This window comes from Mirounga leonina, unplaced genomic scaffold (genome assembly GCF_011800145.1).
Source record: "Mirounga leonina isolate KUSES-001 unplaced genomic scaffold, KU_Mleo_1.0 Mir_170, whole genome shotgun sequence".
Lineage (NCBI taxonomy): Eukaryota > Metazoa > Chordata > Mammalia > Carnivora > Phocidae > Mirounga > Mirounga leonina.
In genome coordinates this window covers 36,313,963-36,340,550 of record NW_023270433.1, presented here as the reverse complement: position 1 = coordinate 36,340,550, position 26,588 = coordinate 36,313,963, and the positions used below count along the sequence as shown (strand labels likewise).

The following is a 26,588-nucleotide window of genomic DNA, read 5'->3' as shown; positions in this document are numbered from 1 at the left end:
GCCAAAACCCAGAGATAACAGAGTGTCTATTTGAAGATACATTTCATCCTTCATCTCAGAACAGCCCGTACTTGTGGTGGTGATGGAAGGTGGGGCAGAGCCTTGCTCAAAGTGAGGAGTGGAAGAGTAGAGAGAGGTAGGAGAAAAGTAATAACATGGCAGGGTTAGATAAAGGACTAGCAGAGGTTAGTTGAGTAGTGTTTTGTTAGGCCGAGATAGTGGGAGCAGCAAGGGAGAAGGAGAAGATGGTGTTTCTGGCAGGAGGAATTGTAAAAAGCAAAGGTGCAGGTGTGCCCAGCTGGCTTAGTCAGGAGAGCATGCAACTCTTGATCTCAGGGTCATGAGTTTGAGCTGCATGTTGGGTTGTAGAGATTACTTTAAAATAAATAATTAAAAAAAAAAAAGCAAAGGTGCAGAGGTGAGAAAGCACAGACCATGCTCAGGAAATGTGAGTAGCCTTGCCGGGCTGCATCTCAAAGTGCTAGCACATGAAGGGTTGGAGAACAGGCTGGAATGGAGATGTGGGGCCGGATGATAGAGTTCTGAGGGCCAGGGGAGGGAGTTTGGGCTTTGTTCTTCTGTGGTTTGATGGCTTCTGGGAGGAACCATCAAAAGCTTTCTAGGAATTCAGGCTTGTCTGTCTCAGGCTTCTCCTTTTGGAAGACCAAGGGCCCAAAGTGGCAGCCTGACATTCAATCTCCTTTGCCATGGTTGGGAAGTCAGGGCTGCAGCTGATTTCACTGGCCTGTTTTGCATTTATTATAGTGTGGCTTTTATAGTGTGTTAATTGAAATATTTCCAACTGCCAAAAACAATTACACTCAAATTGCCTTGTCAGTTCTTTTATTGCCAGATAAATGTTTTACAGACATATTTACGGGGGGGCAGTGGTAACTGGATCTCATTTTCTATTTAAGGCTGGCAGTTTGGATTGGGATTGGCCCTCCAGTGCTCTGTTGTGGGCCGGAAAGCTGTTGGATGTTGTGCGTTTCCATCTTGTTACCTTAGGGATCAGAGGTGCATCAAAAAAAAGCAGCTTTCTGGCTCATGCAGCTTAGCTTCAGAGAAGGGTTCCATGGCTGGAAACCCTGGCAACCTGGCAGAAATCTGAATCCTGCTGCCTGCTCTACCAGCAATAATCCCAGCCCAAGCTGAGACATGCTCTTCCCTCTCCCTGGAATCCCTTTCCTCCCCTCCACCATCAAAGCCTCTCCCATAGGCTATCATGTAAGAGCTGTAAGAGCCCATCTAGCCTAACTCTCTCACTTTGTATTTGGGAAACCGAGGCCCAAGAGACTTCCCCAAGACCACACAGGTGGCCTGTGAGCTCAGGGAGCAGAGGCCTCTGTCCATGGGCTGTGCTGCCACCACGCTGCCCTGACCCCTCCTTCAATACTTGAGACCTGCTTCTTACGGGAGCCCTTCCTTCACTTTTCTAGTCTCCACTGATCTCCCTTTGGCTTGATCATCTGAAACACCTATCGTTCTGTATATATACTGCAGGGTTTTTGTTTGCTTGGTGGAACATTTTACTGGCTCTGTCATTGTTCTTCTCTTGTCTTTGTGCATGCCATTTTCTTCTTCTGAAAATATTCTCCACTTGGACAACCCATACTTGTTGTTTGATACCCAGCTAGGAAATAGCCACCTCTGGGAGCCTTTCTTGGGCTGGGTGGGTGTCTCTGTGCACCCCTCCAGCACCCTGGGCACACGTATCTCTGCTGCGGGCACAGAGCAGGCTTTCAAAGGAACATATACTGAGTGAGTGAGGGAGGGAGGGAGGGAGGGAGTGAGCACTGCCTATACTTGTCTGTCCTCCGTGGACCCTGAGCAAACTGGAGCAGAGACCTCATCTCTCTGTTTTTGTCCTACTGCTTAGGTGTGTCCCTGACAAATAAATAGATGCTCAACAAATGTTTATCAAGCCGAACAGGCCATGCTGCTCTTGGGAACATAAGATTTTAGCATATTAGAACTGGAAGGTCATCACATCCAATCTGACAAGGAAACTGAGGCCCAACGAGGAAAAACATTTTCCCCAGCATCATGATCACTAATGGGTTTGATGGCATTCCTTCATTTATTCAATAATATTTTGAATGCTTACTATATTCTCAGACAACGGTGTACAAAACAAAGTACCTGCCCAGAAAGAGTTTACATTCATCCCAAACAAGTGTTTATGAATATAATCTGACTTCAAAATCCCCTTAATGCATAGTACAAAGCTGAGCACTTAGAATATGCTTTTTGTTTGTTTGTTTGTTTTTTAAGAGAGGGAGAGAGGGGTAGGGAGGTGCAGAGAGAGTGAGAGAGAATCTTAAGCAGGCTCCACACCCATTGTGGAGCCCAAAGCAGGGCTCGATCTCACAACTCTGAGATAATGACCTGAGCTGAAACTGAAAGTCAGATGCTTAACTGAATGAGCCACACAGGCACCCCCAGAATATGCTTTTTAAAAATGTTTGTTGAGGGGCGCCTGATGGCTCAGTCGGTTAAGCATCTGCCTTCGGCTCAGGTCCTGATCCTGGGGTTCTGGGATCAAGCCCCGCATCAGGCTCCCTGCTCCGCGGGAAGCCTGCTTCTCCCTCTATCTGCCGCTCCCCCTGCTTGTGTGCTCTCACTCTCCCTCTGACAAATAAATAAATAAAACCTTAAAATTATTATTATTATTATTTTTAAAGATTTTATTTATTTGACAGAGACAGAGACAGCGAGAGCAGGAACACAAGCAGGGGGAGTGGGAGAGGGAGAAGCAGGCTTCCCTTGGAGCAGGGAGCCCGATGCGGGACTCGATCCCAGGACCCTGGGATCATGACCTGAGCCGAAGGCAGACGCTTAACGACTGAGCCACCCAGGCGCCCTAAAACCTTAAAATTATTAAAAAAAAAAAAAAAAAAACTTGGGAAAGCTCGATGTCCACTGCCTTCAAGGTCTCTGGGCAGAAGCCTCCCTGCGGTGCTGTTTCTGATACCTCTGCGGAGATTTGCCTCTGACTTAACTCGTGTTTCTGTTCTTTCTTTCAGAGCTTCAGCGTGGGCAGAGGAACCAGGAGGAGAGTAAGTGCTGAGCCCACTGTAGGCTCTCAGCAAAAAGCCAACAGCATTGTTTTCCACTGAAAAGATTAGCTCTATGTTGTTTAGAAAATTCAAATGAGCAAAGAGAACATTAAAATCACCCTTAAACCCACCATTGCAGGACACCTCTTCGATAATTTGTAATGTTATATGCTCTCAGATATTTCTGTGCATATATAAAAATTACATGTATTTATTTTTAAATGGAATCAAACTGTATGTTATTTTATAATCTGCTTTTTACATAATATATTTAGAGTACTTTCCATTGCCAATAAACATACTTTTATAGCATCATTTAAAATTACTGTATAATATTTTACCATATGTTCCTTAGGGCCATACCATAATTTGTTCAACCATGCCCCATTATTGGACATTTAGATGTTTCCTCTTTTTCACTATTATGATCAATTCTCCGGCGAACATTCATGCATTTAAATCTCTGGGCATGTCCGTGGCTGTGGTTATTTCTTTAATATAAAGTTCTACACATAGAAACTTCAGTCAAAGAGTATACATACTTTTTAAGGTTTTGAGAAATATTTCCTAATTGCTCTTTAGAAAGGTTGTGCTTGATTCGAAGGGGCACATGCACCCCGATATTTATAGCAGCAATGTCCACAATAGCCAAACTATGGAAAGAGCCCAAATGTCCATCAACTGATGAATGGATAAAGAAGATGTGGTATATATACATACAATGGAATATTACTGAGCCATTGAAAAGAATGAAATTTTGCCATTTGCAATGATGTGGCTAGAACTAGAAGGCATTATGCTAAGCGAAATAAGTCAGTCAGAAAAAGACAAGTACCATATGATTTCACTCATATGTGAAATTTAAGAAACAAAACAGATGAACATAGGGGAAGGGGGAAAAAGAGAGAGGAAAGCAAACCATAAGAGAATCTTAACAATAGAGAACAAAACTGAGGGTTGATGGAAGGAGGTGGGTGTGGGATGGGCTAGATGGGTGATGGGTATTAAGGAGGGCACTTGTTGTGATGAGCACTGGGTGTTATATGGAAGTGATGAGTCACTGAATTCCCCACCTGAAACCGATATTACCATATATGTTAACTAACTAGAATTTAAATAAAAACTTGAAATTTAAAAAAATGACCAAAATTGTTAGACTGGCTCTGCACATCAACAAGGTAACCACAGTTATGTTTTTGAGGAATAAATAAAATATCTTCTATTTTTTAGAGTAGCAAAGAGAGGTTAACTGTAAAATTCTGCTGCAAAACATACAGAAATTATAGTCTGCCACTGCAGAAGAAAAAACTATTAACATAAATATGAGAAAACTTATCTAATTTTACTGAACACCAGCAGCCCGACTGCTAATCATGTATGTCAGGGGTGGGCAAATTTTATCTATAAAGTGCCAGATAGCAAATATCTTAGGCTGTGCAGGCACTATGGTCTCATATATAACTACTCAACTCTGCTTGTAGGGCAAAAGCAGCAAAAGACAATACATAAATGAATGAGTGTGGTTGTGTCCCAATAAAACTAGTTATGGACACAAGGAAGGAAGGAAGGAAGGGAAGGGAAAGGAAAGGAAAAAGGAAAAGGAAAAGAAAAAGAAAAAAAAGGAAAAGAAAAGAAAAGAAAGAAAGAAAGAAAGAAAGAAAGAAAGAGAAAAAGAAAGAAAGATTGTGCTAATTTATGGGTATCAATTTTCTCATAACCTCATCAACACTGGATATTAATTTCATTTGGTTGAGGGGTCTCTTTGTTTTGGATTTTTGTTGTTGTTTTAGTTTTCAACAGTTTTTTTTTTTTAAATATTTTATTTATTTATTTAAGAGAAAGCGAGAGAGTGAGCACGAGCAGGGGGAGGGGCAGAGGGAAAGAGAATCTCAAGCAGACTCCCCACTGTGCAGAGCCTGACATGGGGCTCCATCTTATGACCCTGAGATCATGACCTGAGCTGAAACCAAGACTTGGTCGCTCAACAAACTGAGCTACCCAGGGGACCCATAGTTTTCAGAAGCTTTATATAAAGTGAAAAATTGCATTCTTTTTTTTTGTTTGCATATCTTTGCTAACAAGGGTGAATTTTTTTTAAATATGTCATGGGCCACTTTGGCAAGGTGTTTAGCTGTCTATTAGGGAAAGGAAAAACTTCTAGTTCTTGGGTTTTTTTGCAGCAAGGATCTGATGGGCTGTGAGGCTTAAAGTTACCAAGTACTGAGGGCGCCTGGGTGGCTCAGTTGGTTAAGCGACTGCCTTCGGCTCAGGTCATGATCCTGGAGTCCCTGGATCCAGTCCCGCTTCGGGCTCCCTGCTCAGCGGGGAGTCTGCTTCTCCCTCTGACCCTCCCCCCTCCATCTCATGCTCTATCTCATTGTCTCTCTCAGATAAATAAATAAAATCTTTACAAAAAAAAAAAAGTTACCAAGTACTGAGAATATCGATGTAAGAGTAACCATAAGGTGGCAAATTAGAAGATAAACATGAATCAGAGTTGAAGTAGCTTAAAGAGCAGCTGGATGTCCTTTCATTTTGCATAAAGCCCTGCCTTTGGCAGCTGGTCCTGACCATTTGGTTCTAGGCTGTATGGGAGAGAGTAAGGAGAGATTAGTTCTGGTCTCTGGCCCACCACAATGTTCCAGCTAACCCCTGGCCCCAAGGGCTGAGGTGGCCAGCATCTTCCAGGCAATAACTCTGGACTGAGCAGTTCCTTTGGACTCCTCCGTGAGTGGTCTATTGTGCATTTTATATTCTCGGTATTGGGGGCAGATCTTGGCTTCTGGGAGGATTCGTGAATGAAGTGGCTTCCTGCAGCACCCCTTACTGATCCTCACACAAGGTTTCTGTCCAGGATGAAGATTCAGGGACCGACATGGGAGAAGGAGCAGATGAATGGGCCCAGTCCAAAGCCACAGTTAGACCCCCTGACCAGCTGGAGTTGACTGATGCGGTGAGTTAGAAGCATCCTGCCCTTGCCCCTTCCACCTTCTCCAGCCTCAGAGATGTGTTCTTTCATTGGACTGATTAGCAGCCTGTACGGAACCTGGGTGTGAGATGTCTGCTGATGCCCTTAGGGGTCCTCCCAAGTATCAGAAGGGGTGGGGGCCCTCCATGTATGACCCTCTTGATATTTCTCTCCCTTAGGAGCTAAAGGAGGAGTTCACCCGCATTCTGACAGCCAACAACCCGCATGCACCCCAGAACATCGTCAGGTACAGCTTCAAAGTAAGTCATCACCCCTGGGGTAGGGGCCTCTAGTTACTCTTGGCTTGGCAGTGACTTGCTACATTGCAGAAGCCTCTCTGTTATTAGAGAGATCACCTTTAAACTTTGGTCTTCAGCTAGAACCTTGAAATTTTACATGGAATTTTCTGGAGAGTTAAAAAATTTCTTTACTAATCTCCCTTGCAGTCTTAATGAGTACTTATTACATGTCAGACACTGTGTTAATAAATTATTTTCATTATTTTTAATGCTTAAAACTATCCTGAAAATTAGGTAGTATTATCCTCATTTTACAGATGAAAAAAATCAAGGCTTAGAATGGTTAAGCCCGGGGCGCCTGGGTGGCTCAGTCGTTAAGCGTCTGCCTTCGGCTCGGGTCATGACCCCAGGGTCCTGGGATCGAGCCCTGCATCAGGCTCCCTGCTCCGCGGGAAGCCTGCTTCTCCCTCTCCCACTCCCCCTGCTTGTGTTCCCTCTCTCGCTGTGTCTCTCTCTGTCAAATAAATAAATAAAATCTTAAAAAAAAAAAAAACAACTGTCTAAAAAAAAAAAAAAAAGAATGGTTAAGCCCAAGGTCATGCAGAAGATAGGGGACAGAACCAGGATTTGAATCCATTCTGCCCACTGCCATAAACCCTGCTCTTAGCTGCCACGCTGTTTTAACCTCCCATCCATCGGAGTTCCCAAGAGAAGGGCTCTGTGGTGACTTTTTAAGGCAGAGCATCCCAACCTATGTGCAGAAATAGTAATCCTTTCAGCCCTCCAGGGCTAGGTGGGTTTGGTTCAGCCAGAGCCCATGGGCTGGTTTCTTCTCTAGAGCTTCCCCTCTTTAGAATTTACCCCTGTGTGTCATACAAATGTAATAATTGTCTATGTGACTTGAAAAGGGTTGAGGGCGCCTGGGTGGCTCAGATGGTTAAGCGTCTGCCTTCGGCTCAGGTCATGATCCCAGGGTCCTGGGATCGAGTCCCGCATCGGGCTTCCCGCTCCTTGGGAGCCTGCTTCTTCCTCTGTTTCTCTCTGTCTCTCATGAATAAATAAATAAAATCTTAAAAAAAAAAAAAAAAGAAAAGGGTTGAGAAGAAATGTTTTGAAAGAAGGAAGGACACCCTGGTGTCAAAGTCAATGGTACAACTAAGATGCTTGTCAATAAGGAAGCTATCTAGGGGAACCAGACTAATAGGCCCTATGAGAACAGGGATCACATCTGCTTTTGCTAAGCTTTATATCCCTGGAACCTAGAAAATACTTGGCATGTTGTTTTGTGTCTGCTTAAAAATTATTTGTTGAAGAAGGAATGAACAAGGTTGCCTGGATTTAATGCTGAGCCCTGCTTCTCATTTCCTGTATGAACTGGACAAGTGCCAAACTCAGACCTTTTCTAGATTTCTGTGGCCTCTTGTATGGAACAGGGGGATTTTGGATTTGGTATCTTTGAAAATCTATCCAGGCCTCGCATCCACTAAATGCAGTTTGGAGAAGGTCAGGCCAGGTGTGTCTGATGACTACGTGTGACCTGTCTCAACTCTGCGGTGAGTCAGGTATACCAGGATCCCTTGGCATGGATGTGAGAGCCAGTGATAGACAAATCCAGAGCTGTTCAAAGTTGAAAAGAAAAGGTATTTAAAAATATGTCTTTGATGAGAACTTAAAAACAAAACTTTATTTCATTTGCTTCCTCTTCTTAAGGTGGAATGTAATGAAAACTTCAGGTTAACTGAAGATATATCTATATATCTTGTTAACAGATGGACCATGTTAAGCCTTAGAGAATGAAGGCAGACTACATTCTCACTCCAGCTCTTTTGGGACCGCTGGTCTGATTCAGTCCCTTCTCCTCTTAGGAAGGCACATATAAGCTTATTGGCATTGTGAACCAACTGGCAGTTCACTTCAGCCAGGTTGGGAACCTGGTCCCCAAAGACTCGGATGAAGGACGGCGGCAGCACTACCGTGATGAGTTAGCAGCAGGTAGGCCTCGGGGCCAACCCGAAGCTGCAGCCCAGAGCCCAGTGCCCTTTCTGTGGTCACCCTAGGAAGCAGATACTAAGCAATAACTTTGCAGAGCTTCTACTTACATAAAATCCCACAGCTGGCTACCCTGGTTAGGTCTGGGAGTTAAGCCCTGAGAACCCTGGGGTAGCTGAGGTCTCAAAGGCAGAAACCAAGAAAGCCTTGCCCTGCCAGGGGTGGGGGCGTAGGCCTGGGCTTCAGGTTCATCTGCAATATCTTACCAAGGTTCTCAGGAGTCCACCAAGGTGGTGATTTCAGAAACCGAAATCCTTGAAGAAGAAGAGCCTAAGGAAGCAGAAGCTGAAACTGAAGCTGGGAGTCAAACAGATATGCCTGTAGCTGAGGTACAGTATAGTACTGCTCCCATCCCTCCCCTTCCAGCTCTGGCTGTGCATGGAAGCTTCAGGGGTCACTTGTTGTGGGGGGTGGAGCTGAAGGTGAGAAGTTAGAGGCTGCAGGTACCAATGCCTCTGGCATCATCACCCTCTCCCACTTCCATCCTCTCCTAGGACATAAGTTCTCCCCACCCCCTGGCTCCCCACCACCTTCTTCCCACAGCTGAGCCCTGGTCCTGTGGGTCTTTTTTTCTAGGCAGCTGCAAAAGTGACTGAAGAAGAATTGATGACTCATAAGCAGCCCAAGGAGCGAAAGCTCACCAACCAGTTCAACTTCAGTGAGAGGGCCTCACAGACCTTAAACAACCCTCTCCGGGTAGAGCAGCCCCCACCCCAGCCCCTTTACCTCCCAGCTCTGCACTGTGCATGGCAGGAAAGGAGCAGGCCTGATCCCAGCCCCAGTGGCCCTTAGCCTAGAAGGATGACAGGAACACGCCACAGTTAATCTCTCCAAGGAGAGCTGGGAACATGTGTTCGGGTCCTTGCAAGCCCTCCTGGTAGGAGTTCAGAGTGGGTGACAAGGAGTCTGGAGCCCTTCACTGAGACAGAAACGTATATGGGCCTTGGAGAAGAGGTCAAGATCTGGGGGAGAGAGGGGAGGCCAGAATGTGCCAGGGAGGCAGGACCCTAAGCCAGTTTGACTGAAGTTGATGGTCTCTGTGATAAACTAGCTGGAAAAGGCTGGAAAAGTTCCCTGGCTCATAAGTATGGAAGACCCCGAGTACCAGGCTGAAGGAACCTCTCAGGATTTCAGGGGAGAGACTCACGTATGTAAGACAGTGTTTTACAGAAATCAACCTGTGAATGGAGGGCAGAGGTCTACAGGATGGGTTTCTGGAAGCTCCTAATCATGGTGTGTACTCCTTGTACTCCCCTGTGTACCAGTAATCTGGGTGATACACAATGAGGAGGGAGTGTATTCCTCTGCTGGAACCAGAGGCCCCAGTATTAGGGAGAAGTCTTCTCAGGGTGAGGGATATTAGCCCAGTAGTTTGCCAAGGGCCGACCTCTGTGTCTTGCATCAGGAGGCTGGCCAGAGACCTGTCCATCCCCCATGTGGAGTTTTTCTTGGTTGAAACTGTCACAATCAGGCTTCATTGTCCCTGATTTCTAGCTTAGGCTTCTTCTGAAGGAGGCTTAGAAGGAAAATGTAGGCTTCCACTGTGTCATTTGGTCCTTTGTTTAGCCCCTCTTTACTTCCCCAGTTCTTTGTCCCATCCCTCCCTCTGCTCCAACTGAAATGTTTCACCCATGGATATACTGTTGAGTTAAGTAAGAAGGAGTTGAGGGCTTTCTGTGGGTTTCCTGTTGTCATTGTTCTCTAGGACCGAGAATGCCAGATGGAGCCTCCTCCCAGGACAAACTTTTCAGCCACAGCCAATCAGGTGAGACACTGGGTCAGTCTAAAAGTCATCACCACACCCCCAGCCACCCACCCCATGCATCCTTGTCAAAGATTCCTCTGACAGTCTGCCCTCCTCATCCATCCATCTCCCTGCTCCTTGTCCAGGCTCTGAACACTAGGAATATGAGACAGTGGGACTCCACCCACTGAGCTCTGCATCAGCTACATGCACCCCACCCCCACCCTGTGCAAGGCTGTTAAAGAGGGAAATAGGCATGGTTTCTAACTCTCTGCAGCCCATGGCACCCCAAGGCTGACTCTGAAGTGTTAGCACTCTAACCTGCCCTTCCAGCAGCCTTCATTGTTCCTGAGACCCTCCTTCCCCCTCAAATCCTACTGGATAGCCATGCTGATTTGGGCAGGATTTGGTGCCAGGAGACCTGAGCTCAGGCCCCAACTTTGCTGCTCATACTATAAGATCCTGGGTGAACCACGTCACCCTTAATTCATCAGTCTCTCTTTCTGAGTCAAATGAGGACAACAAGCAGCCTCACAGGGTTGTTGGAAGGCTCTGAATGAGATTAACAAACATTAAATTATATTGTAGCATGGAGTACTGGCCCATGGGTGAATTGTTAATGTAAGGTGCGTCTATCTGGCCTCCAGGTGGCAGTGACTGCCCAACTCTGCAGAGCACAGAATGTGATATGGGGTTTTTCAGTCCCAGATCCTTGCTGCTTCCTTTGCTACTATCCTTGGGCTTCTCTTGCTGTCAGATCCAGTTAGCAGGGGTTCCCTAACCTTTTTTTTTTTAAGCTTGCTTTTATTTATTTATTTATTTATTTATTTATTTATTTATTTATTTATTTATTTGAGAGAGACAGAGACAGAGGGCAGGAGCAGAGGGAGAAGCAGAGGGGGAGGGGGTAAGAATCTCAAGCATACTCGGCACTGAGTGTGAGACCCAACACGGGGCTCAATCCTCTGACTCTGAGATCATGACCTGAACCAAGAGTCAAACACTTAACTGACTGAGCCACCCAGGCACCCGTCCCTTCCTTTTGTTTATCTTTTTAGTCTCAGAAGGTGTGGTCAGTGCTGTAGACAGCCGACATGAACTAGTAAAGTTTATCACATCTCCATAGGGGAAACATTTTTAAAATGTCCTAGTTCAGAGTCTTATAAATCACCAAGAAAAATATGAGCTAGTCTAATATTTGCCCATTTGTTTTGCCTAGCGGGGTCTGTAGGTTGGAACAATACTGATCTCCAGCTGATAATTGAGCCTCTGAGCTGCGGGGTGGAAAGCTCATCCCAGAGGTGCCCTGAGAGCTTCATTCCTGTCCTAGAGCTGACAGCAGAGAAGACAGACATCTAAAACATAATTACAGTGGGCCAAGTAGAGGATGCCATAGAGGCATATGCAGGGGTTGACATAATCTATTCCTCAAGCTCTAAAAGCTGAATAGGAGGTGACTGGATGAAGATTTTGCCCTGTGATGATCCTTTTCATCTTGCCCTTGCCTAGTGGGAGATCTACGATGCCTATGTAGAGGAGCTTGAGAAGCAGGAAAAGACCAAAGAGAAAGAGAAGGCAAAGACGCCAGTGGCTAAAAAAATGGGGAAGATGACCATGAGGAAGATGACATCTATGGAGTCCCAGGTTTGGTGGAGGTTTCCATGGCTCTGTCACAGAGAATGGCTGAGTGGGATATTGGTCTCTGGGTAGACAGAAGCCTGGCTTTCTGGAAGGACTTCACAGACTTTAAGGGGTGGGGTGCCAATGTTGAAGTATGAATAGTTCTTTCCTTGTGGGAAGATGTGAGAAGAGCTACAGCTGCCTCTGGCATTCTATACCTCTCCCCAGTCTTATATAGGATTCAGGATTTTGGGGCTAAAGGGCAACAGAAGACATGAATGTTATTGAAAGTCCAATGTACACCTTGAAAGAGCTCAGGACTCTTCTTGGGATGGATTGGGATATGAGAATAAGGCACCACCTCTGAGCAAGGGCTCCTGGGGTTTGGGAGAGTGATTTGCTCTTTGACCTTCAATTCTTGGGTATACTTCTGCTCAATTTTTTAGGTGAGTCTTATGGGCCAGAAGCCAAGTCAGAGCTGATCACAGTCACCAGCAAGTCCAGGCCAATGGGTGTCGTTATTCTGGGCTGGATTTTTACTGTGAAGAACCATTTAGGAGTCATTATAGAGGTCATGGTTGGGGGGCTCACTGTGGGTATAGCCAGTATAGATTGGAGATCATCATGGAAGTTATGGTAATAGGTCACCACAGGGAAGATCACCACAGGGAGATGCTGAAGGGCCACTTTTGTCCCTTCAACAGAGAGAAAGCTGTATCAGGAGCCAGAGTCGCAGTATGGATATCAGGATGAGTTTGACCTGCAATGGAGTGGGAAAGATGAGGGCCACAGGAAGCTGAGGTCTGGGTTCAGCACCGTGGAGAGCTCCCAGACTGCTCTCTGGGAAGTGCTTCTGCTATAGAAACCAAATCAGTTAAAGGAAACTTTGCTTTGTCTGAGGTATGCCCACTTCCACTCAATTCCATGTCCCTGATAAAAGTCACATTTTACGGGAGGTTTGAGGGTTCCCTGCTTTGGCTTAATACGAACTTCCACAATTCAGTTTCATTCAACTACAGACCAAGAACTCGTGATCATGATCATGCTGGGTACTGGAACCCAGAGGTGAAAGATGAAGTCCCTACCCCATGGGTTGCCCTATCCAGACCCTTGATTTCCCCTGTACTGTTGCCCAGAAGTTAGTGGCTTTGGAGGGGCTGTTGGCCTGAGGCGAGTTTCACTTGAATATCCTTCAAAGGTTTGGCTATAGGCTGTGTGCTAGGACCATTATTGCAGAAACCTTAACTGCAGTTGCCAAGACCCAGAGAACAGAAGAAATGTCCCAGTGGCTGAGACTGAAAACTGTCCTTGGGTCTAAACCCTTGGTGTCTAATATGTCTATCAGACTTGGTGTCTAATGTGCCCAGGGAAGGAGGACTACACTGGATTCTTCCAACTTGGTTGACATTCAAGGCTGTGATGCAGACAGATTCCAGCCCTCTGGACCAAGAAGCTACAGTGGTGGCAGGACATTGTGGGGTGTCCCCCAATACCAGTGAATACCTTAGTGTGCAACCTCTACACAAGGGCATTGAGTTTTTTGTGTTTTTTTTTTAATGTTTTATTTATTTATTCATGAGAGTCAGAGAGAGAGAGAGAGAGAGAGAGAGAGAGGCAGAGGCAGAGGGAGAAGCAGGCTCCCCGCCTAGCAGGGAGCCCGATGTGGGACTCGATCCCAGGACCCTGGGGTCATCACCTGAACCGAAGGCAGACGCTTAACCATCTGAGCCACCCAGGCGCCCAAGGGCATTGAGTTTTAACTGGGAATCCCAAGTGCTGGGCCTGGCTTTCTGTAGAATAGAGTGGCCCTTTGCTCAGGCCCAGTGCATGAACAGAGTGACACCCTTTTTTCAGGGACCTGCATCTGATGAGGTTGATATAAAACTCAAGTGCATAGGAGGGAAGAAAGCAGAATAACTCCATGATATATCCTGTAAGAAGGTCTGCAATGATAGATCTCAGGTTTCTGTCTCATTAATGATTTGGATGAATGTACAGAAACAAATGTAAGCTTGTCTGGTCTGAAAGATTAGGACAGGAATGGGAGAAAAGGCTCAGAAACCACAAGTTTAGTCAGAATTAATGAAGAGCTATGTCTGCTCAAGTAGCATAGTATCTATAACAAAGGAGACAGCAGTCCACCACACTGTCCTCAGGGCACATCTAAAACCCTGAGTCTGCCAGGACCAGGCAAGTGTGGTCAGGCTAGTGAGGGACTGGCTTTCTGTGTGGGGCTGAGGGTATGGGACCTGGAGTCCACAGAATTGAGTTTACATCCTCTCTTTGCTACTTATTAGCTGGGTTTTTCTAATCTGTTTCCTCACTGGTAAAGACATCCTAATGATACTTACCTTGCAAAATTGTTGTGAGAACCCAAGATCATGTACAGATGCTAGTATAGTACAGTGACCCTATGATGCAGGTGATATCCACCTCTGCTATATCATTTGTACTCTAAGACTCAGAGAAGTTAAGTAACTTACCTAAAGTTGCCACCTGGCTCCTAATCCATGGAATGGGAAGGGAATGCAAGTCTGTGTATCTCCAGAAGTCATCCTCTTAACCACTTCCTGATGCTGACACTCCTGGGAAATCTCATTTTCAAGAGCCATGGCCTGGCCCTCTTGAGCCCCTCGAGGGTTACCCATTCAGCTGGTTCCTTCCTGCAGTGGGCAAGGCGTTGGGCTAGGAGTCATTTCTGCCTTGTACTCTCTGTGTACAAGCATATCGCTGCCCCTTCTCTGGGTCTCTATCTCTTCCTCAACTCTTGACTAAATAAGTTGGATCAGAAGCTCTCTGAGGTCTTTAATGGGAGTCTTTGTCATTGCCTGAGATGGTGAAACCTCTCTGTCTCCACTAAAGAAGCCTCTTACCTTTCCTTTTCTATTCATCCCTCCAATACCCTTCCTGGGTTCTCTTCATTGTCCTGTGTTGTACTCCAAGATATGTCTTCTCCAGAACAAGTTCAGAATGAAAGATCATGAGGCAGGCTGTGCCCAGGAGCCCAGGATGGCAGTGCAGACTCCTTATGCCACTTATGATCTGGGCATTCCCAAAAGGGGGTAGTGACATGAGCTGGTCCTTGAGGCATGAAGAGATTTCTTTACAGAGCTATCTGGGGTGGGTGGTGTCAGAGAGACAATTGCACATCTGGGCTATGGCTCGAGGCATAACCTTTTTAGGTGCTCGCTATAAGGACCTATGGCCTCTGTATCTTCACAGAGTGATGACATCACCAAAGTGACTCAGGCCGCTAAAATTGTGGAGCGGATGGTCAACCAGAACACATACGATGATGTTGCTCAAGGTAAGATTTGAAGTGCTGGTAACTACTATTATTGCCTGTATTAAAAAATTCCTCATGGGGCACCTGGGTGGCTCAGTTGGTTGAGTGTCCGACTCTTGATTTCGGCCTGGGTAATGATTTCAGAGTTCTGGGATCAAGCCCTATGGACTCTGTGCTCAGTGGAGAGTCTGCTTCTCTCCTTCTCCCTCTCCCTCTGCCACCCCCACCCCGCTCACAAGTGCTCTCTCTCTGTCTCTGTCTAAAATAAATAAGTAAATCTTTAAAAAAATTCCTCATACAAGGCAAGTATTTGAGTGTCTCATGCTAGGTCTTATGGGTGCAAGGGAAGAAAAACTAATCCTTCCCTCTTCTGGATGTTACTTGGGAAACAAGACATACACAGGTCCACTACAAACAATGGAATAAGAAAAAATGGGTCTAGTGATGAGATCTGACAATGGTACAGCAAAAATACCTGCACATTAGTGATCCAATATCATCTTCCCAACAGCCCATGGAGGCAGAGAGCAGAGAGTATTACCCCTACTTTACACAAGAGGAAGCTAAGTCCAAGGCTACCTGGCTAGTGAATGGCAGAGAGGACCCAAATCTAGGTCTTGAGCTTCCTAATTCTTGTCTCTACTGTGTCCAGCTTGGGGACAATACAAATGCTAGAATGCAGACTGAAACTGCTCTGGGGATTCTCAAGAATGGAGGAAGGGAAATGAGGAATGAGTGGCAGCAGTCAAGGAAGACAGCAGGGAGGGCTAAGCTAGGTGCCAAGGGATAAGCAGAGTTTGAGTGGGAGATTAGCAGAAGGGCAGATGTTCTGGGCAAGGGTCAGCATAAGCAGTGACTCGGTGGTGAAAACAAACTGGAATGGACTCTGAGGACAAAGGGCAGCAGGCTCAGTGACTCAAACAGGGGTCTGTTGGAAAGTAGTGAGAGTTCAGGCTACAGAGGTGGTTGGAGCCAGCTGATGAAGGGCCTGGAATATCTCAGGGAATCTGAGCTTTTTCTGCAGAGAGTTCAAAGAACACAGCCCAGTGAGAGCATGAGTGGAGAAGGATGTGATTGGGCAGAATACAGGGACATAGACGAAGATGAGGTTCAGGTGTGGGGTAGAATGGGCCTCATCACACCTTTTCCAGGGGATGGAGAAAAGGAAGCATTTATAACAGAGAAAAACCAGCATGAGCATTCCCTGGGAACGGCCTATGTACTGGGCATTGTGCTGTGCAATTTACATGTATTACTTTATATCATCCTGACATCCACACTGCCAGGTGAATACCATTATTCTCTCCATTTTATAGGTGAGAAATTTGGGCTCTTGCCACTTGTTCAAAACCACAGCTGGTATGAGGAGTGAGTGGAGCCATCAGGACTTGAACACAGGCCCCTTGGATCCATAGCCTAGGCACTTGAGCACAAGGCTACAGAGCCACTGAGCTGGAAGAGACATTCAATAAGTCTGTGCTGGTGATTAATTAGTGATGAAGTGAAGAAAGAGATTGATTCAGAGATGCTTAAATCCTGGGGGCCTGGGAAATTCTGGGGTCTTTGACAGAGCCAGGGAAACAGAACCCTTCCTGCGGCATGAACAGCACGTTCCCAAGTGGCTTGTATTTCCCTAAGAGGTTGTGCATTTATTTGGAGCAGCTGCCTCCCCAAAAGTTGGCAGCTCCTCCCTGCTGGCCGGTCTCCTTTGCCGACAGCCTAGGGCTCTTCTTGGTGACTTGATGCTCATTGCTCACCCATGGGACATAGAAACCAGGGCTGCCAAGACCAGCCGTCTAAACAAGCCCCCTTGTTATCATTCAGGCTGGAAAACGACCTTGAGTGCTTTTCAAAGCTGTCAAAGTACACAGCAGCTGTGAATGAATTTGTCACTCACACAGCTTGGCTTCCTGAAACCCAGCTTCTGCCACCAGCCCACCAAAGGGCTGCAAACACGATTAATATCCATGGAGAAATTGGCCTTGGTGAACCTTTTTCATTTATAAGAACACAATCACATAAAAATGCATTGAACTTTGATTTTTTTTAATTGCATACTCTTTTCCCTTTGGGAAAGTCTAATCATGAAGAAGTGAAAACAGAGAAGTGTTACCAATTAATCTCCTCTCTGAAATGAGGTATTTTCGAAGATAGCCTAAGCTCAGGGATCTCTGATATGATCAAGGCTTATGCCTCTGATCACTCTAATTTTGTTTTTTGTTTTTTGTTTTTTTTTGTTCTGAGACATTTTTGAGGTTTGAATGTGGTCCCCCAACCTCAAGGCTGGGGCAGTGCCTGGGCATGTCCTTGACCATGTTGGATGAGAGGATTCATTTTCTAAAGGGTCACCCCTGGTTGGAAAAAAAGATTGAGAAATTTTTCACTCCTGGTGATATATTTCATTGCATTCTTTGAACAGTCATTGGGTGTCTGCTCTGTGGCTGGCATGATGCTAGGCACTGCGAGTCCAGAGATGATTGTAACATGCTGCCTGCTCCCCAGGAGCTGTCTGGTAGGGGAGACGGGCAAAGGATGGATAGAAGCAACACAGCGTGACAGACATTTTAGTAGAGAAGAGGCAGGGCTGGAATGGAGGAAGAGATGAATTCTGCTCAACAAGAAAATGAGGGCCTCACGGAGGAGGAGTTTAATCTGGATCTGCAGTGAGTGAGAGTTTGCCAGGAAGATGGCAGAGCAGGACATTCTAGACACTATTTGACATAGAGGTTACGTGAACTCCTGACTGGAAATGACATGGCGGTCATGGCCTGGAGCCTTGGTTTGACCAGGAAGCGTGTGCAAGGGGAGCCACTGAGGGGTTTTCAGTGTGGTGGAGGAGGTGCTGTGGTGAGGTGGTTTACCTGTTCTCACTCAGGTAGCTCTGTGGAGCACGGACTGGAGGAGGAATTACTGGAGGCGGGGAGACCAGTTAGGAGGAGGGGGTAATAATCCCGGTGATGGCTCTTGGGGCCTGGGCAGTGGCTATGGGTTTGGAGAGAAGTGAATGGATGAAAAAAAGTCATCAGAAGGAAAATATGAGAGATGATGGAAAGAGATCAGTCAAGGATTACCAGGTTTCTTGTTTAGCCAAGTGACAAGAGAAATGGAGCTTCTACCTAAGTTAGAGGAAATGGGAGGCAGAGATGATTTAGGGCAGGAGATGAACTTGAGTTCAGAGAACCCATTTCAGGGATCCAGGCAGCTTCACCACAGCAGGGCTTAGGGGCGGATATGAAGATGGACAAACTTGGGATTTTACCTATGAGGACATGGCTACTTTATTGTAAATTGCCCCCAATAACAGTGATGACCGTAACAATAACACATATAGAGAGCTTACTATGCGCCAAGTATTTTTCTAGGTACTTTACATGTATTAACAATCCTTATGACAGTCCTTTGAGATAGGTACTATTACTGTTCCCACTTTGAAACACAGAGTTTGTTTTGGCCAAGGAGGTACAGACAGAAAGTGGCAGACCTGGGTTTGCCATAAAATGGCAGTCCTGGGGCTGATTCAGCCGGGGTGTGTTTAAGATTTTAAGTACTACGAGGATGCCGCCGACGAATACCGAGACCAGGAGGGTACGCTGCTGCCACTCTGGAAGTTCCAAAACGACAAAGCCAAGCGCCTGGCTGTCACCGCCCTCTGCTGGTGAGTGTAGACATTGCAGCAACCCCAGAGCCCCTGAGCGCCTGAGCCCGGCACTTCTACCGCATTTAACCACCCTGAGGATGACACCGAGCATTACAGAAAAAAGGGACTGGGATTCTTATGGGATTGTGGGATCAGCCCAGGTCTCTAAAGTCAACAGTAGATGTCTGCAGTGTAGTTAGGCACCAGTGTTCAGGGGAAGGCCATGTTCATTTCCTGGGCCAATGGGTTCATATTTCTTTTGCAGGAATCCAAAGTACAATGACCTGTTTGCGGTGGGACATGGCTCCTGTAAGTAATTGGGCTATTTGTTCATTTGCTCATTCAACCAGCAAACATTTAAGTACCTATTCAGTGCAAAGTTCTTTGCGAGGTGTGAAAGAAGTAAAGAAGTAAGATGACTGAGATATAGTCACTGCCCTCAGGGGCTCACAGTCCAATGGGGAAGACAGACAATCATACCAACAGTTAGTGCTGGGTGAAGGACTATGCCAAAGTGAGCCTTGAAGGTATTATTGTGGTGAAGAAAGAGGGGAGAGCACTTCTGGTAGAGGAACCAGCCTATGCAAAGGTCCGGAGGCACAAGAGATATGGGAGGAAAAGAAGCTGTTGAGATGGGGTGGGAGGATGGGTTATCCTGGTGGTGGGTATTTAGGAGGGCACATTCTGCATGGAGCACTGGGTGTTGTGCACAAACAATGAATCATGGAACACTTCATCTAAAACTAATGTTGTAATGTAAGGGGATTAACATAAGAATAAAAAAATTAAAAAAAAAAAAAAAGAAGCTGTTGAGAGAGCCAGGGTTGGCCCCCAAAGGGCTTGGTAAGTCATTTCAAGAAGCTTGGAAATTCTTCTGAGGGCAGTCTTATGACATTCTCCTGAGGGGACATCACTGAAGGAATTTGAGAAGGGCAGGGACAGAACCAGAGCAGGGGGAAATTGCAGGCATGAGCCTGGGGGCTGGGAAACCACTTAGGAGACTGGTGAGGCTCCCCCGGAAGAGATGGCAGGACCTGGACCACAACTATGGCGTGGGAATGGAGAAGTGGGTTTGGGAAGCTTGAGAAGGTAGACTGGACCAGACCTGGGGAGAGACTGGAGGTGAGGCTGAGAGAGGGAACGTTCCTGATCTGGCCCCAGAGCAGGCAGGGATGGGGGCAGGTGCTTGATGTTCATCACTTGGCCCCTGGGCCCCGGGAGACCACTATTGTCCAGGCTGTTCCTGCCCCTGCCATGCTGTCCTTATCCCCGCGGCAGGAGGCAGCTCTGTGGTAACTGTGTGGTAGTTTGCTTTCCCTTCATGTTCCGCGTTCCCTGAAGAAGCCCCTACCTCCGCGCTAGGCTGGACATTCCCCCTTCCTAACGGGAGAGGGCCCCATACTTCATGTTAGCCGAAGCTCCCCAGGCTAACAGCATGTTCTCTGGCTGGGAGGATCAGTATCTATGAACAGAAAAACCCTTCCATTCTCTAAGCTTCTGCTGGCTGGCAGACATGCAAGCTCCTGGTCTCTACCCCTCAGACCGCCGGTGCACCCAGCCCATTCTTTGACCAGGGTTGGGGAGTGGGAGGGAGGGCAAGGAGGAGTTGGTGTTTATTATTCCTCTCAGGGAGGAGACCTTGGAGCTGCTCCCAGTCTCGTGGTCTGCCTTTGAGGATGCCCTAAATGCCCGCTTTGTGTCCCCGCTCCTGGGGGTGGGCTGCTGCCAAGCTGGAAGCTCCCTCCCCCTCTGGCAGGGAACTAGCACATTCCTCCCTCTCTGCTGCAGCTACTGGGCCTGGAACGGGGCCTGGGGGCTGGGCAGGCCCTCCCAGGAGTGGGTGTGGACCCCCTATGAGGCTGATCTCAGCTCAGGCTCTCTGCCCAGGCCTGAAGCGGGGGTGAGGGAGGCTCCCTAGCAGGCAGGAGGAGAAACTGCCTCAGTTCTAGCCCCATCCTCCTTTCACCCAGGCCAGAAGCAGGGTCAGCTGGTTGGGCTCATGCAGAGGCTGTGCACGGGGGCCGCTTTAGCCAGGAGCGGTGGAGAAGAGTAAGCCACCCTCAGGAATAGATGACTCCGAGTCTGGCAGGCCTCCTTTAGGCTCCTAAAGGAGCCTCCTTTAGGCAAGCACGCACCCAGGAAGGGTCTCTTTGGCCCTTGCTGGCCACATCCAGACGCCTGGGTAGCACCAGTCAGTTGTAGAACTTCTGCCTGAAGGGGTACCGCCCGGTGGTGAGACCTGGGGCCAGAAGCTGCTCTGAGTCTTGGTTTCCATGTTGGTGGCCTGAAGAGACTGACACCTGCCAGACCTCTGTCCCAGGGCTGTTGCTAAACTCACTTGAAAGAAAAGCAAATGGGCCCCGTGAACTCTAGGAACCGCCCACATATAAAGGACAGTCATTGCTGATTGGTCTGTCATCTGTCCCCTAGCTTTCCTGCACGACTCTCAGGTGACCTAAGCAGAAAGAGGGGCTGGGAGGCAGAGGAGAATGAGACAAGGCCCCTGCCTACTCTAGAGAGCAGGCCCCAGGAGCGGCAGGGGCTACTTGCTGTTGCTGCCACTGGCCCAGGGGTTACTGACCCGCTCGCACACGGGCTTCTTTCTCCAGTGCCTTGCATAGCTCGGCAGCACTCTGCAGAGGCCTGAGCAGAGCCAGGCTGAGCTGGGACTCAGAAGGGCTCCTGCATTCACTTCTGAGGTCACCTCTGGGAGTCCTGTGCTCTCAGGTGCCCAGATGCCGCCCTGGAAGGAAGAGGGCCAAGCTGAGGCAGGCCAAGGGCATGCTAGTCACTGGATGAGGTCACTGCAAGGAGCTGCTGGCTCACCAGCATCCATCACACTGTCTCTGGAAACGCCCAGATGCCAGCCTCCTATCATCAGACTTTGCCTCATGCAGACAAACACTGGAGGAAGAACTGGGGTTTGCTGTTGGATTTGACCCTGATGAGCTCAGCCTAGGCCTCCTTTTGCCTGGAATTCCCAGATATTTATTCTATAGCCCAGCTAAGAAGGACTTTGGCAGGGGTAGGCACGTACCTACCAAGGACTGGGGCCAGTCTCCTATTTGGGCACAGAGCAGGCATGCTGGAGCCAGGCCAGGCCAGGAGCAAGTGGGTGGGGGAAAGGGAGTCCAGGCACCTGCCTGCCATAGCTCAGAAGCATCTGCACCTGCCTTCCCTGTGTGGCTGCTGGTGGGGAGGCGGTGGGCATGTCAAGCTGCATATAAGGCAGAGACTGGGGTGCCCCTTAGGGCCAGGCTCCGTGTCTCAGCTGAGTGGAGAAGGACACTGTCAGCAGGTGAAAGCACACGGAGGAACGCTGGTGGGCAAGGGAAAGTAGTTTAGGAAGGGGCGGCCCATGGGACAAAGTGGGGATGCAATTATATCGGCCTGCTGCACTGAAGGGGTCCTTTCCAGCCCATTAGCCAGCTGATAGCAGGGAAATGGGAACTCCTCGTGGTCTGTTAGGCAAGGATGGTGGAAGAGATCCTGGACACTCTGTGTGGTCCTGAGTGGCTCACAGGAGATGAGGGGGAAGCCGCCCAGCGGGCCACATCTAAGAAAGACAGAGGAGCCTGCTGTCCCTCAGCCCAGCCTCCCTCTGGGGTCAGCCCTCCAGAGGGGCCAAAGTCGGGCCCCGAGCCCCAGCATGGAACACTTTCCCCCTCTGTCCCATCACATCCTGGCCCCTCTCTGAGCCTGCTGAGGCCAGAGACACACTTGTAGGGATTTAAATCTTTCCTGATCGTTTATTTGTCAGCTTCACTAATTAAGCAGTGTTAATTTCATTTACCGAAAATGGAAATTCATCCACCTCATTTCTCCCCGTTCATCCTCCACACACAAAATCCATCACTCCTCAGCTGCAGGCTGCGTAAAATTTACAGGACTAATTATGTTGTCAGGTCTCTTTGTAAATACAGCCCGTAAAGGCCACTGTGCTTGCCGGGTTGTAGTGCAGGGCATTCCTGTTGTTAGTGTAATTACTAGTTAGTTATTTAGGTTCTCAAATGTTTGCCTCATTGTCCCTAAGTCAAATTAAATGTCCCGCTTGATGTATTCTGTCTCCACGGCCTTACTCTTATTTCCCACACTGTTTAAATATGACTTCTTATCGGAGCAAAGTGCTCAGCCCAGCTGCCTGAGAGGCTGAACCCAGCCTGGCAGCACGGCCTCTGGGCCAGGCCGGAGGTTTGGAACCCTCTAGCACTGATGCCCTTTCCTGGTGAGCCCTGGGATAGTCCCCTGCCTTTGGAGACTGTGAAAATCCTAACCCAAAGGGCATTTCTGTTGCTGGAGTCCAAGGTGGCAGGACTGGGTGTGGGAAGCTGAGGGAGGGTTTCATTACTGTCATTAGAAGAGCTGGGGATCATTGCATCCATCCCCCTGACTTCTAGAGACACTGTTTCCAAACCATCCCAGGAAAAAGTACCATCTCTGGGGCTTCTGCCTCTGATTCCTCAAAGTAGAGTTTGGGCCAAACCTCCCGGAACGCCTACTACATTTGTTTCCCATTGCTACTGGAACAAATTGCTACAAACATAATGGCTTAAAACAACAACTATCTATTATTGTCCAGTTCTGGGGGTCAGATGTCTAAAATGGGTTTTGCTGAGGAAAGTCAATTGTCAGCAGGGCTTCATTCCTTTTAGAGGCTCTAGGGGAACATCCATGTCCCTGCCTTTTCCAGCTTCTAGAAGCTGCCCACATTCCATGGCTTGTGGCCCCCTTCCAGCCAGCAATCACGTTATTCTGACACCTGCTTCTCTCCTCAACCTCCTTCTCTGACTCTCTCGCCTTCCTTCTTCCAAGAACCCCTGTGATTGGGGCACCTGGGTGGCTCAGTTGGTTGGGCGACTGCCTTCGGCTCAGGTCATGATCCTGGAGTCCCGGGATCGAGTCCCGCATCGGGCTCCCTGCTCAGTGGGGGGTCTGCTTCTCCCTCTGACCCGCTTCCCTCTCGTGCTCTCTGTCTCTCATTCTCTCTCTCAAATAAATAAATAAAATCTTAAAAAAAAAAAAAAAGAACTCCTGTGATTACACTGAGTCCACTCAGATAATCCAGGATAATCTCAGGGTCTTTAACTTAATTACATCTGCAAAATCCCTTTTGCCTGCTAAGTAACATAGTTATGGTTCTAGGGATTAGGACATGGATGCCTCTGGGGGTGTTACTCTGCTGACCACAGCTCCCCTCCAAATGAGTCTTGCATGACTTAATAAGGGAATCATTAAACGGCTGCTGCCTTGGAGTCAGCCATGGGCTGGACTCATTGGGAAGCCACAGTAGGAGAGGGGGAGGCCTGCTGTCTGAGGCTGTCTCGGTAACCTGTCCCTGCAGCTTGGCATCTACTTCCCTCTGACCACTTACCTGGCTTTAGCCTGGTACCCCAACATGCCTTCTGTCTGCCTTGCCTTCCCCGAATCCCGAGCAAGGGCCCGGGCTTCTCCTGACAGCCAGAACTCTCTAGAGTGGCCCCCTGTGATCTAGAGTTATTACTTGCCGGGCAGGGGTAGAGCTCTGGGACTGAGCAACACCCCCCACCCAGTGGTTGCCAGTTCAAGAAGACATCCGTCCACGCTCCTCACTGGGCACGACTCTGCCAGGGCCCTACCACAGGGAGCTGAGGGAGGGAGAGCTTTGGTCTATGGTGGAATTGAGCCCCTCCGCCCCTGAGACCATGGCTTTCTGAGAGCTGCCAGAACAGGTTCTATTAGGGGGTTGACTCTCCTTCCCAGAATCTTGTGGATCATTGAAGGCCAGAGTCAGGGAGGCTTTAGAGATTATCCAGCAGAGCAGGGGTAGCAAGAGGCAACCCTCCCAATGGAGAGAGTAAACCTGCTGGGCTAACCCATGCTCACTCCATCCTTTGATGGAGCCTCTGTGGCAGGCTGAGGAAAAGACTTGTTCATGACCACCTGTAATAATGACATATAGGTAGAGAAGAGTGGAGGGGGCCCAAACACAGAGGAGAAGCTGAATAATCTGGAAGGCTTCCTGGAGAAGGGCAAGAGCATAAAGTGGAGCTAAGGCCAAGCCAGAACCTTCTCCCTCTGTCTCAGAGTCTCAGACCAGGTGGTTTCTCTCTCTCTCTGTTTCTCTGTTCCTCCCCTCCCTCTTTTCTTCTCTCTTCCCTTCCTCTTTCTCTTCCTTTATTCCTCCTCTCCTTCTACCTAGCCATATTTACTTACTGAAATCCAGTAGCCTGGTGGACCCTGGAATTCCTCACTGGCCCCAGACTTCAGAGTCTTTCCCTCTTCATACAATGGAGTGTGGGGTTGGGGGCTCCCAACTGTGTCACTGGACGGACCCTCCAGTCCTACTTTGAGGAACCAGGGAATTTGTGGTATTCAGGACAAAGTATCCCAGGGGCTCAGGGCCCAGGGCTCTGTAAGCCTTGAGCCTGATGAGATTCTAGTCTCCACTGGGAACTGAGGCACTAAAGGTGACCCCTTGATGCCAATCTTGTACTGGGACTCCTGGTGGGTGGCATCGTACTGAGAATGTTGGAGAGCCGAGCAATGATGTCCTAGGTTGCTGGTGACCTGGTTGGTGATATCATACCGGGAACGTTGGAGAGCTGGGTAATGATCACTAAACAAATCACTAGGACTGCTGGTTACCTAAGTGAAGATATCACATGGGGATCCCTGGTGGCCTCAGTAGTGATGTCATTTTAGGACTTCTGGAAGACAAGATGATGATCTCATGCTGCTAATGTTGGAGGTTTGGGCTGTGATGTCACACTGGGTACACTCAGAGAATGAAATAGTGAGGTCTCAGGGGCCACTGGAGTCAGGGATGAGAACATCATAGAATAAGATGGAGTGGAGAGGAAGCCCCAGTTAAATGAGAGTTTTCTGTGTTTTCCCACTGTGGTTTGGCAGACAGAACCTTGAATTGGAATTCAGGAAACACACAGTCTAGTCTTGATTAGAAACTGTGATCTTGGGGCACCTGGGTGGCTCAGTCGTTAAGCGTCTGCCTTCGGCTCAGGTCATGATCCCAGGGTCCTGGGATCAAGCCCCGCATCGGGCTCCCTTCTCAGCGGGAAGCCTGCTTCTCCCTTTTCCACTCCCCCTGCTTGTCTTCCTGCTCTCACGATCTCTCTCTCTGTCAAATAAATAAAATCTTTAAAAAAAAAAAAGAAAAAGAAACTGTGATCTTGGGGCGCCTGACTGGCTCAGTCAGTGGAACATGATACGAGACTCCTCATCTCAGGGTAGTGAGTTCAAGCCCCACGTTGGGTGTAGAGCTTACTTTACAAAAAAAGAAAGAAGAGATCGTGATCTTCATGTCAGAAGGGCTCATTTGGTTGCAAGTAACAGAGACCACCAGGGGCAGACTAAGAAGCAGAGGCTTATTGTCAGGAGCATGTGGCCTAGGAACTCAGGCAGGATCTAAGGTCTTAGTGTGATTGATTGTTCTCTGTGTCCCTGTCTCTTGAAATCCATGCTTCTCTCTGCCAGAAGTTTCCCTTATCCTGTGTGACTGCCCTGTCCCTTGTACATTCTCTAGTCCAGATTCTGGAGAGACTAGACCGGTATTGCCAGTCACTACCACCCCCTTAGGTCTGGTGTCCCCTTCCTTTCTCCACCACATAAAGACCAGATCAGTGCAGGGTAACTTCAGCTATAAGCAAGATATTGCATGAGGCAAACACCATGTGATGGGTCTGATGCAGCCGGGCACACCATTTCTCCCTTCTGGCCTCAGTTTACCCCGCTATAAAAATTGGGAGCCAAAGCCCAGCCTCTAGTCTCAGGGGTTCTGTGAGCAGGTCAGAGATGTCCTCACTACAGAGTTATTAAACCAGACTAGGGTTTCTTACCCCACTTTTCTGGTTTCACTGGTCATGAAGACTCTGTACACATGCAGGGGCGGGTGGTCACTGCTGTCCCTTGAGGGGCCAGGTCCCATGCCACATCAGGACCAAGTGTGAGGGTCATACCCACCTTGGCCCCTTGGTGAAGTAAGGAGAGCTT

The 26,588-nt window shown here is 48.1% G+C and overlaps 2 protein-coding genes across 2 annotated transcripts in view; one reads left to right on the top strand and one right to left on the bottom strand.

The window, feature by feature from the left end:
• The window catches only part of FAM219A (family with sequence similarity 219 member A), a 120,889-nt gene that overhangs the window by 76,613 nt on the left and 17,688 nt on the right, over window positions 1–26,588 (bottom strand). The gene's annotated exons all lie outside the window — the stretch shown is intronic.
• The window catches only part of DNAI1 (dynein axonemal intermediate chain 1), a 39,442-nt gene continuing 15,769 nt past the window's right edge, over window positions 2,916–26,588 (top strand). The window contains exons 1-12 of the mRNA XM_035016611.1: window positions 2,916–2,933; window positions 3,027–3,059; window positions 5,914–6,012; window positions 6,207–6,287; window positions 8,132–8,258; window positions 8,502–8,644; window positions 8,892–9,011; window positions 10,021–10,080; window positions 11,569–11,703; window positions 14,902–14,986; window positions 18,503–18,620; window positions 18,868–18,911. Of these exons, the coding sequence (XP_034872502.1) occupies window positions 2,916–2,933; window positions 3,027–3,059; window positions 5,914–6,012; window positions 6,207–6,287; window positions 8,132–8,258; window positions 8,502–8,644; window positions 8,892–9,011; window positions 10,021–10,080; window positions 11,569–11,703; window positions 14,902–14,986; window positions 18,503–18,620; window positions 18,868–18,911 (1,063 nt within the window). The remainder of the gene's footprint in view (window positions 2,934–3,026; window positions 3,060–5,913; window positions 6,013–6,206; window positions 6,288–8,131; window positions 8,259–8,501; window positions 8,645–8,891; window positions 9,012–10,020; window positions 10,081–11,568; window positions 11,704–14,901; window positions 14,987–18,502; window positions 18,621–18,867; window positions 18,912–26,588) is intronic.